The sequence below is a fragment of the Podarcis erhardii genome (assembly GCF_964252035.2).
Source record: "Podarcis erhardii genome assembly, chromosome: 16".
NCBI classification, from domain to species: Eukaryota; Metazoa; Chordata; class Lepidosauria; order Squamata; family Lacertidae; genus Podarcis; species Podarcis erhardii.
Window position 1 is genome coordinate 30982471 of NC_138514.1, and position 12391 is coordinate 30994861.

Here is a 12391-nt window from a genome sequence, read left to right on the forward strand (position 1 = left end):
TAGTTCAAATTTTTACGACAAGTTTTCTGTCAATCCTACCAATGTATGTAACTCTTTACAATAGCTTTTCAAATAAATTATAAACTTTCCCCATTCTTTATTAAAGAGGTCCTCTTCCTGCTTTCTAATTCTGCCTGTAAGCTTTGCCATCTCGACGTCGTTCATCAGTTTTGTCTGCCACTCTTCTTTGGTCGGAGTTGTAGACCCTTAGGATCATCTAGTCCAACCCCCTGCAAAACACAGTCAGTAGCAGCAAAAGCAGCATGGCTCCATCAGTGCCAGATTTCTGTATAAGCTAAGCAAAATCCCTTATTTTGACTGCAGATCCCTTATTTTCATGGCTGCTGGTCCCTTATTTTCAAATCTGTAAGTTGACAGCTATGTGCCCAGCACAGCTGACTCACAGCCACAGAATGTGTGGGCAGGCTGGAGAGGCAACAGCGCCGTGTGTTGTGAAAGCCCAGCCAGCCGTGGATCTGATCCAGGAGGACACGAAATCAGGACAGAAGCTACATTGCCGAGCAGAAGGCAGATAGCAGTCGCCAATACACTCCAGGCTTGGAGTTTGGCCCATCAGGGAGAAATCCATCACTGGAAGCCACAGAAGGATGGAAGAAGAAGCAGACGCCGAAGGCTCAAGTGCTCTTGGCTAGGGGCTGAGGAGGATTTTGGTTGGACTTACTCTGCCATTGAGGAAGGAGCCAACAGTCACTCAGCCAAAGTGGACAAGCTGGCCCAGAACCAGCACACTTGGAAAGCAAACACGGTTCAACCTGCATAAAGGTGAAAGGCTATTGGGAAATTATTTTATAATGAGTTTTTTTAAAAAAATGTTTAAAGTAATGATTCCCAAGAAACCTGAGGCCTTTCTGTTAGGTGTAACTGGTCCAGAGCTTTCGAAGGAATAGTTTTAATTTGTTTAAGTATGCTACAACGGTGGCAAGAATAGTCTATGTGCAAAAGTGGAAAGAAGAAGTCCCAGCGAAAGAAGAACAGATACGAAAACTTATGGAATATGCAGAAATGGTGAAACTTGCCGGAAAAATAAGAAATCAAGACAACAAACTTTTTTTTAAAAAAAAAAAAGAATGGAAATGGTTTATTGAATATTTATAAATAAACTGTAAACAGATAAGAACATTGGCAGGATTATTGTAATAACCTGCAGTTTTATAAGAATATATATTTAAAGTAGATGAATAAATGAGTAAATTAAGTTAATTTGGAAAACGCAGAAAATGCAAAAAATAAATTTAAGGAACCGCAGAAAGAGGGGGAAGGCAGTCGAGCTTTGAAATGTTAAAATGATTGTAAAATTGCTGAAATGTATAAAATTGAAAATCATAAGTAAAATAAAATAAGTTGAAAAGAAGAAGTCCCAATGAAAGAAGATTGGCTTATGAAGATGAAATAAACTGAGATGGCTAGACTGACTGATAGAATCAAAGAAGAAAATTTATTGAAGAATGGAAATATTTCGTGGAATATTTGATTTAAAAAAACCGTGATTATGTTAAAACATATGCAGGATTTAAAGTATAACAACAGATGAGAATTGGTAGTTTAATAAGTTAGAATTAATGTATAAGATGGGTAGAATATGAGAAATATAGCAGTTTTATATGGTAAGAAAACACCATGGAAGGCTGGTGGGAAGTCAAGGGATATGAGAGATTTGCTTTGAGCGTTGTCTAAAAGAATTTGTAAAATCTTTTAAAAATTAATAAAAAGATTATGAAAAAGAAGAAGAAGAAGAAGAAAGCAACCACAGTTCAGAGATAGAGAACCTGCTTTGCAAGAAGACAATCCCAGATGTGCAATGCCCATTCATCTCCAGTTAAAAGGATCTGCCTGAGACCCCAGAGAGCTACTGCCCTGTAAGTTTCAATAATCTATCTATTCTATTTATTGTGTTTCTATCCCACCTTTTCTCTAAGGAGCTCAAGGTTTATACAGATTGAAGTTGAATCCTGACAAGACAGAAGTACTGTTTTGGGGGACAGGGGGCGGGTGGGTGTGGTGTAACTGTGCCACTAAAGGACCAGGTGCGCAGCCCGGGAGTCCTTTTGGACTCACAGTTGTCCATGGAGGCACAGGTCAATTCTGTGTCTACCAGCTCCATCTGGTACACAGGCTGAGACCCTACCTGCCCGCAGACTGTCTCGCCAGAGTGGTGCATGCTCTGGTTATCTCCCGCTTGGACTACTGCAATGCGCTCTACGTGGGGCTACCTTTGAAAGTGACCGAGAAACTTCAACTAATCCATAATGCAGCAGCTAGACTGGTGACTGGGAGTGGCCACCGAGACCACATAACACCGGTCCTGGAAGACCTACATTGGCTCCCAGTACATTTCCGAGCACAATTCAAAGTGTTGGTGCTGACCTTTAAAGCCCTAAACAGCTTCGTCCCAGTATACCTGAAGGAGCGTCTCCACCCCCATCGTTCTGCCCGGACACTGAGGTCCAGCGCCAAGGGCCTTCTGGCGGTTCCCTCACTGTGAAAAGTGAGGTTACAGGGAACCAGGCAGAGGGCCTTCTCGGTAGTGGCGCCCGGCCTGTGGAACGCCTTCCCATCAGATGTCAAAGAGATAAACGACTATCTGACTTTTAGAGGACATCTGAAGGCAGCCCTGTTTAGGGAAGTTTTTAATGTCTGACGTTTTATTGTATTTTTAATATTTTGTTGGAAGCCACCCAGAGTGGCTGGGGAAACCCAGCCAGATGGGCAGGGTATGTATGTATGTATGTATGTATAAATAAATAAATAAATAATATTAGTGTTAGCATTAGGGTTCATGGCCGAGAGGAGATTTGAATACCAATAAGGCTGTGATAGATGGACAGACAGTCTGGCTTGCCATAAGCTAGTTTGCTACGCCTCTAAGTTGCTCCATCCTTGGTCAGATTTGTCTTTTTTCTGATAGCACAGGCCATCTAGAATGGCTCAGGCTGGAGACTCCAGAACAGCAGAGCTCAAATATTGCTTCAGAAACCAGTGGCTCCGAGAGACCAGGAGTCACAAGATGGAAACAGAACCTCCTTAGGCCAGGAGATACTGGCCTCCTCTTCTGCAGGGGCTTTTTGTTCCTCACGTCCATCTGGGGCTGCCCCATGGGCAAGTCCTTCACTGCCTCAAATCTCCGGCCTAGTTCCCTGAAGAAGCCTGACTTCCCTGCTGCAACCCTTCTCCAAGGACCATGACAAGCACCAGGAACGCTTGCAGAAAAAGGAACCTGAAGTGAAGTGGGCTTTTAAAGTCTGTTGAAAATCCTGAACTGATGGGGCCCTATAGAAAGAGGCCCCTGAACGACTAGGGCCACACCTGCCCCATACATCTGAAGCAGTGTTATAACCCTTTAAGCAGTCCTGGTTCCTCAAGCCACAAAAATCCTGGGGTCTGTCGTTTGTTAAAGGTGCTGAGGGGTGCTAGGAGACCCCTCGTCCCCTCACAAACTCCCAGAGTTCCCCCAAAAGAAAGAATGGAACTGTATCGGGTTGTCTTTTGACTTCGGAAAGGCGGACAGTTCTCCCGGGACGCAAGCCAGTTCTCGGAGAAGTGGCAGGAGGCAAGAAGCTTGGCACGTTGACAAGCAGGAAGCGAGAGGGAGTGGAAATGGGCCTCTAAGTGGCATCGCTAAGGCAACACCTGGGCAGCCTTGTTGAACTACGGGGCGGCCCCCTCCCTGCTTGCTCGAACAAGCGGTGTTGTCTTAACCAGCTCCATTCCCTGTTTGCCTTGGCAGAAGACCCAGAAAGCACTGTCCTGAGATAATATAGATTTGTGCATTGGGGAAGGGCCAGGTTTTGAGGGGAGCGAGCAGAACAGAGGCAAAGGGCCAAGAGACCAAGACACCACGTGACAAGCAAGGGGACTCCATGTGGCAAGCCAGAGATACCACGTAGCAGGCAGAGACACCGCATGGCAACTGGAGACGCCACTTGGCAAGTCAGAGACATCTCATGGCAAGCCAGAGACACCATGTGGCAACCAGAGACTCCATGTGGCAAATCAGAGACTCCATCTGGCAAACCAAAGATACCACGTAGCAGGCAGGGACACCACGTGGCAACCAGAGATGCCACATGGCAAGCCAAAGACTCCATGTGGGAAGCCAGAGACTCCTTGTGTTAGGCAGAGACCCCACATGGCAGCCAGTTCCAGGGGCAGACAAGAGCTCACTGCAGACTAGAGAAGTCAAGAGAATCCTTATAAAAGAAAGAAACGGGAGCAAAAATTGCTGGTGGCTGATTATTCACTCCATGCTCAGAACTGAAAACGATCCAGCACAAGTTTCTCTGTGCTTGGGAGTCTAGAGGATACAGCCATCCATCACTGCAAAGAGGGAAGCAACAGCAACAAGCAAAATGTCTCCCAGATGGGCACAAATCCACCAAGCATATTCTAGTCCAACTGAAACCGCAAATTGCACATTATGTCGGGGAGGACTGTGATAGATCACACTTCCCTGCCCTCTCGTCGAGGATGGGAGAATTACTCAGTGGTGGCAGACAGACACCCTTGGCATGCTGGCAGTATTTCTGATCATGGGAGGGGGGTGCCCCCCCATACCTAATTCCAGATCTAGAAACGTACCATGCATTAAAACCGGAAAAGTTTTAAGATGCTACAGGCAGTGAAGCAACACAATCCATTCTCTCTGAATCAGATGCAGGTTGTTGGAGACAGTTGGGCATTTTTGCTTTGCTTTGCTTTGAACAAAAAACCTGTAAGAGACTTTCGCTGCCGCTCCCCCAAACTTCCGACCAGCTAGAGAATTATGATTCTGTCCTGAAAAACTGCCTGGAGATGCAGTTTGAAAAATGGGCACCATTCCTTTCATGCCCACACAGACCTGAGCACAGATGGGGTCTTACATTGGAGGCCCTGAACCCACTCCAAAACAGACAGAAATCCATTTAATTTAGCTAATGGCTTCGTAGCTGATAGGATCTTGCTGTCCTGGATATAGGGAAGCTTCTATTAAAATTTCAGCACCTGGTGAACACAATGAAATCAGGGAAGAAGAAACATGGAGGTGTTTCTTTCCTGTGTAGTGAAGAGAAAGCGAGATACTAGGGCAAAATGAGGAATAAATAAGTGGTTTTTTAAAACAAAAAAGCTTACTTGTTTTAATATGACAGATTATTATAGGCTATGTTTTACTCTTGCTTCATTGATTTTTGTGTGCTGCTTTGATGATGATGATGATGATGATATACCATCCTTCATCACAAGATCTTTGACCACTTTATTCAGGGTGCTGGGAACTATAGCACTGTAAGGGTTAAACTACAGTTCCCAGTATTCTTTGGGGGAAGCCATGCAACCTTGCATAGAAAACAGGAGCAAACAGGAATTGGAATTAAAATCAGGGGAGCCCCGCAACAAAATCTTGCAGTGCAGAATGCCCTTGTTCATGATACTCCAATCGATTCTCCCTCCTGATTTTCCATTCCCTACCCACTGCAACCATCAGGTGACAGGCCAGGACTGGCAACTTGAACCAAGCCTGGAAACAAATTGGCATCCAGTGTGAATGGTGACTTGCCAAGTCTCAAAGCTGCAATGGCAGTAGAAGCCAAACATGATAAACTTTCCAGTTCAGGGTCCAGACTCTAGGCTAGCCTTTCTCAGCCTTGGGTTCCTAGATGTTGTTGGACTACAACTCCCATCTTTCCTAGCCAGCATGGCCAGCAGTGATGGATTATGGGAGTTGTAGTTCAAGAGCATCTGGAGAACCAAAGTTGAGAATGGCTGCTATGGACCTATAAGCCCATCAAGGATTTGGGGTCTACACTAGAGTAGATATGTGAAGGCCCAGAAGGATGTGGGAGAACACAGACCATTTTTTAGTCATGACTCTCTGCTCAATGCCTTCACACCTCTAGCCTAGACTATCATCCAGCCTGGAAACCCCCGCCCCCCAATGATTTTGGTGGAGAAAGATAGACATGGCGTTGGGATGAGCAAAGATGTAAAGTACCCAGTGCCACCCTGTAAAGTGAGTGCTGGGGAGCAGTGCTAGAAACTCAGTTATATAAGCTAGGTACAAAATGGCTCCTTAAACCAAGGTTGCAGTCGCCAAAACGGAATGTCTAGTTGCCATTTTGGGGCAAGATGGCTGTAAAGTCCCCAGGTATGCATCTCCAAATGGTGGAGATGTCAGGCGCCATCCTGGTGTCCAGGTATCTTCACTTGGTTGTAAATGGTCAATAAAAAGGTAAAGGGTCCCCTGACCATTAGGTCCAGTCACGGACGACTCTGGGTTTGCGGCACTCATCTCGCTTTATTGGCCGAGGGAGCCGGCGTACAGCTTCCGGGTCATGTGGACAGCATGACTAAGCTGCTTCTGGCAAACCAGAGCAGCGCACGGAAATGCTGTTTACCTTCCCGCCGGAGCGGTACCTATTTATCTACTTGCACTTCATGCTTTTAAACTGCTAGGTTGGCAGGAGCTGGGACAGAGCAATGGGAGCTCACCCTGTTGCTGGGATTCGAACCGCCAACCTTTTGATCGGCAAGCCCTAGGCTCAGTGATTTAACCCACAGCGCCACCTGCGTCCCTTTAAATGGTCAATAGTCAGGTGGAAAAGGCACCTGGCTAATTTCAAACACTGCTGATGAGGGGGAAAGCTGTGTGGAAAAGTGGTGGGTGAGAGTAGCTCCCTGGCCAAAAGAAGTTTGACTACACTGGACCCCCTCCCTGCACAAAGACCACCTCTTGCACTCTTCTGGGAGTTGTGGGTCTGGGAGTTGAGTGGTCGCCCAGGGTCAAAGTTGGATCGCCCATGTCGATCTGTTTCAGATTTGCAGAAACCCATAAATCAGCTGGAGAAAGACCAGCGAGCTTCACAACACTTCTCATCAGGACAGGCTTCCCCACAGAGGAGGTAAACGTCGGGAGGCAACTGAGCCAAATTTCTCGAGACATTTTACAGGCCTGCCTTTCTCTTAAAGTCAAGGAAATAAATTGCTTCCCAGTGGGAACAGCAAGCAAGGCCGCCAGAAAATCCAAGCCAGCAAATAAGTTCTTAAATGTTCCCCCAAGGACGAAGATTTACCTGAAATGGATCGGTTTGAGGCAGAGAAACATATTGCTCAGGAAAAGGAACTCAATTTTAGCAGTTTCCCAAGCAGGGCAAGGGCAACAATTTGTCGCACGCAAAAGCCTAATTTACTGCTTCGGCGCAAAAAGATGCAGAGAATTAAATGCCACGAGGGAAAGGGGGAAATCAGAGTACACTTTAGCAATCAAAACACATCTGCGTGGCCAGGAAGTGGTTTAAGCAAAGGTGGGCTGGATGTTCCCACAAAGGAAGCTTCTGGACCCTTTTGAGGGGGCAGGTTTGCCATCAGCAACAGGCACTCGGGGCACTACTGCCCTTCCAATGCCCACTGCCAGCGTTTGCCCTGAGACCACTTTTTCCTAGCAGTCGGCTGCCATTTAAATTTCCTAAAAATGGCCGCCATGTAGTGTTGTACCAAGGCATTGTAGGAAATCTAAAAGCTCCTCGGGTCCTTTTGCATGGCGGGTATAACTTCTATAATGCTGCTTTCTTGGCTGGACGGAGGGCAAAGAAGAGTATGCAATAAAATTAGCTTACTATGCTAGAAGGTAAAACTCACATTTATTGCTCCACCCACTTTTGCCTCTGGCCCCACCCACCAGGGCACATGGCCCCCCCAATTGGCCTTCTAGAAGGGAGTGCGGCCTCCAGGATTCCCCAACTTTCCTGTTTGTCTACCTATCAGGAAGCAGGGGTGTGCAGCAAACTGTGTCTCCAAGACATGCCTCGATTGCTGGCTGTATTATATAAACCTTTATAAAACCCTCAATAAATGTAGGGAGGGGGAGGGAGGCAGAGGTCTCCTGGGAACAACTCTGCCAAAAACCTGGACCGCCCTGGGCCTAGGAGGACCCCGGAGATTTGCGCATATTCGGCAACTGCTTCATGAACTGCTGACAGCTGCCATCAGGCAAGCCATCTCAGCAGCCCAGAGAATCTCATTAATACACACAGCCTTGATTTCATTGGTCTGACTCGCTGCCATGGGCACAGCTGGTTTCAGAAAGGGGATGCGTACAGGCAAATTCATGAAGGAGGAGAGGACTAAGAATGAGCCATAATGGCTGCGTAGAACCTCCATGTCCAGAGGCAGTCTACCTAGAATCACAGAATTGCAAGAGTCAGAAGGGACCCTGAGGGTCATCCAGTCCAACCCCATGCAAGGCAGGAATCCAAGACAAACCTCTGCTTAAAAACCTCCAATGAAGGAAAATCCACTACATCCTGAGAGCGCCTGTTCCACTGTCAAACGGTTCTTGCCGTCAGAAAGTTCTTCCTGATGTTTAGTCGGATTCTCCTTTCTTAGAACTTGAAGCCATTGGTTCGAGTCCTACGTCTGAATTCCAGCTTACTGAGGACACCACCGGCAGAGGGCTGTAGCTTCTTGGGGTTTTCTCTGAGGCATCTACAATAGTTGGCCACTGTGGGACGACAGACTTGATAGGACTTTAGTCTGATCCTGCAGGACTCTGCTCTTATTAACAACGATAGCTAGAAATAGAGTCTCTGTGTTGAGGAGCAGTCTACCCCTTACAGCGTGAGTTCGATAGATTTGGCTTTACAGTGGTACCTCGGGTTAAGTACTTAATTCGTTCCGGAGGTCCATTCTTAACCTGAAACTGTTCTTAATCTGAAGCACCACTTTAGCTAATGATGCCTCATGCTGCTGCCACGCCGCTGGAGCACGATTTCTGTTCTCATCCTGAAGCAAAGTTCTTAACCTGAAGCACTATTTCTGGGTTAGCGGAGTCTGTAAACTGAAGCGTCTGTAACCTGAAGCATATGTAACCCGAGGTACCACTGTAAATGCAAATCAAAACAAATTTCTTGCCCATCCCTAACTCTTATAATATGGGTTGAGGGGGTCAGGACAGAGCAACTGGCTTCTTGCACTGTTTATGTGCTTGCCGGAGGTATCTAGTCAGTCACTCTGAGATGCTGGACTGAATGGACCTTGGCTTCCTCCCAAGCAAACTCTTCTTATGCCTTTAATCTCGATTTTCACATCTTCCTGGAGAGATTTCTGGCTTGCACGAAGTTGCCTGGTGTAGGCTATGCATTGATTAGCTGGATAGGTCGATCCGAGTTTTGATTGATTGATTGAAAAGCGCCACCTTAATAAAAGCTCCGTCAGGAGAGCATGAGACTCTCGACCTCAGGGTTGTGGGTTCGAGTCCTGTGCTGGGCAAAAGATTCCTACATCGTAAGGGGGTTGGACTAGATGGCCCTCGGGGTCCCATCCGACTGCACAATTCTAGGATTCTAAACATATTGGGCTACTCAGAGTAGACTCACTAAAAATATAGATCTAAGTCAGTCATGGCCATTAATTTCAGTGGGTCTACTCTGAGCACATCTAAACACTGGATACAACCAATAACATCTTTAAGATAATCATATTGCAATCCCTGATAAATCTGTGAGTGGAAGGGACTTGTGTGACTCTCTCACACAAGCAGCTTCTTCTAACTCTGCCCTGGGAAGATTTGTACCTGTCTCTTTCACACACACACACACACACACACACACACACAAATGGATGTGTTTTGGGGGGAACTTTTTTTTTTTTTTTTTTTGCACCAGCTAAAAAAAAAAACCTCCCTGGAAAAGATAATAATTCTTCTCTCCCTCCCATTTCAGAACCTCCGTTTGTCATTCATATGCTAATTTATGCAGCTCTCAGATCAATTAACTGATGGATTAGAACCCAGGCAACTAATTCACAGCAGATCCCTTTAAATCAAGCTGTCGCGGCTACTTAACATGCATCAGGGGACACAGGGCTGGATGCGGCTCTTGCAATTTTTGAATGAATTCATGTCCCCGTCCCCCCCCCCCACCAACACACTTCGATGAACACACACACACACACACATCAGCAAGGCAGAAGCATCTGCGTCACTGAGGACAAGGCAACTGATAAAGGGGAGAGAGGCGGAGAAGAGGAGAGAGAAAGCATGGAGATGAACCCTCTAGAGCCAGCTGCCCCCCCACCCCAAAAGAAAAGCATCCATCGCCATCCTAGAAGCCCCCTCCCCACCAAAGAACAGATTGCTACTCTATCTCTGTGCAAGACTCACTAAAGGCGGGGGGGGGGGGGTTGTGTGGAAATGAGCTGGTGAAGACTTTTGGTGCTTTCAGCCAGTATGCCAGCATGCACACACACCCCCTCAAAAAATGTATTCCAGACCCTCTCTTTTTACCATCTCTCTCCCCACACAAATAAGCAACCTTTGCCTACAGGGGACACGGCTTTCCAAAGGCATTTGGGGAAGTGTTCTCAGAATCAGCCAGTAAAATGCCTTTATTGTCTCGCCTCCGGCCAGGTCACAATCCCCAACGGTAGGACTGGGAACGTCCCCTGCCTGAAGCCCTGTTGCCAGTCAGTGTAGGCAATACTGAGCTAGATGGAGCAATGGTCTGAGGCTGCTTCCCTGGTTCTGCTCTGCTAGTCAGCCGGTCAAGTGATCTGCTTGGTGTTAAGGCAGATCCCAGGTTTAGTGCAACACTGGAGCAATCTTCCTCCCTGAGAGCAATGTTGTTTTAATCTGTGAGATCTTGGGGGTTCAAAGCAGCTCCCAACACCACAACCTCTGAGCTGGCAGCTCCTGCGCCAGTCCAGACTTACAGAGAAGTTCTTCCAGCTATGTGTGTCGCGGTGGTGGGAGAACAGCACTCTGCACACACCCAGAGACACTGTATCAGGCTGGCGACTGGTTACACAGCTGGTAGTAGGAAGGGGGAGGACTAATTGAAGATGCACCAGGAAAACTGCTCTCTTCACAGAGCCGAATGCTTGACAGCTGAGCCGGACAAACCCCAGGCTCAAATGCAAAACATCGCCAGCAGCTTCCAAACTGGGAGCAGGTTTGCTTGCCGGGTGTTTCGAAAGCAGAACCTAGGAAGAAAACAGATTCTAGAGTCTTAGGCCCCTAAGTCAAATCCAAGCTGTGGTTCTGTGTGCTCTTTACCAGAGAGTCAGTCCCATTAAATACATAGTAAGTCCCATTAAGAATAAGGTTTAAGTCTCGCCTGCAGAATATATGTGAGAGCATGCACTTTGGGGGCACACACCCCATTCAAAGCACACCCCCCCGCAAGAATCCTGGGAACTGTAGCTCTGCAAGGAGTAAACTACAATTCCCAGGATTCACATGGGGAGGGAGGTGCGCTTTAAATATATAGTGTTCACTGACAGACACAGAAAGAAAGAGTGTGTGTATGTGTGTTCATTTGAAATCCAAACACCTGCACCCAGTACCTTGCAATATAGAAAGTGTGGGCAAAGGGGGAAAGTGGGCCTCTGAGCTTGCACAGAGTGCTTTTCCTTCGCCATTCGATAAACAGCATATACGGTATACACACGTTTTTCCACCTGATCCCCAATTCTGGGCTGAGAAAGCGAGGACGGGGTGGGTGCTGACCCCTCCGATCCACTCCAACCCCCAGGGGGTAAGCATGGCTGCCCATGAGACCTTTCTCAAAGCACCTCCTTGGTTCTTCAAAAACAAACCAAGCCCCCTTTCCGCACCCGAGACGAGCTCCGGCACCCCTAAACGAAACGCTCCCCAAATGCCCACAAACAAACCCCGGAATTGGGGTGAGAGTTGGATGGGGAATCTATCTGGCGGGGGGGGGGAGAGAGACCCAAAATGCAAAGGAAGACTCCAGAGGGAGAGAGATGGGGAAAATGGAAGATGGGGGGGGATCAGTCTCTTGGGAGGGACGACCCCCCCAAAAAAAAATGTGCAAAAAAAGTGCTCAGGACCCACCCACCCCTCTCTCTCTTACCTCCTTCTTCACATTCCAGAGCAATTTTTCCTTCACTGCATCTTCAGGGAGACTCATGGTGCTTCCTGGGTTGAGCGAGGGAAGGTGGCCAAAGGGAACTCTTTCCAAAAAAGAAGGAAATATAGAGATAGATCGATATAGAGGTTAAAAAATTAAAACCCAGGCGGCGATTGCAGTCCCTGCGGCCGGTGCAAAAGGAGGGCGATGGGCGCTTCCTCGATCCGGCCCCAGCAGCGTCCCCCGCGCGGCCCCGCCAAGCCTGCTCTCCGCTCGGCGCTGCGGTTGCAAGAGGGCATTCCCTCCAGCGCCAGCCATCTTCCGAGCCCGCCCCCCACATTGACGTCAGCCGAGCGGGGCCCGCCTCCTTGGGGGGGGTTCCTCGCTGGGGTGGGGGCGGGGAGCCGGGAGGAAACGGGAGGCGCTGCGGGGGGGGGATTATTTGGTAACAATGTGCTTTTGTGAGGGCGTGTCGCGGGGGGTGGGCACGTTGCGCCTGCCTTACTGTAAGCTTGGGTTTTGCCGGGGGAGGA

At 47.8% G+C, this 12391-nt stretch overlaps 1 protein-coding gene across 9 annotated transcripts in view; it reads right to left on the reverse strand.

Moving 5' to 3' along the window:
* Positions 1–12163, reverse strand: part of SGSM2 (small G protein signaling modulator 2) — an 82968-nt gene extending 70805 nt beyond the window's left edge. For 2 of the 9 annotated variants that reach the window (XM_081843461.1, XM_081843460.1), the window contains exon 1: positions 11862–12160. In XM_081843461.1, the coding sequence (XP_081699587.1) occupies positions 11862–11918 (57 nt within the window). In that variant the 5' untranslated portion in view covers positions 11919–12160. Of the gene's footprint in view, positions 1–11861 lie in introns of all 9 variants that reach the window. The other 7 variants (XM_081843467.1, XM_081843463.1, XM_081843465.1 and 4 more) reach the window with 6 other exon arrangements.
* Between the last annotated feature and the right edge of the window lie 228 nt (positions 12164–12391).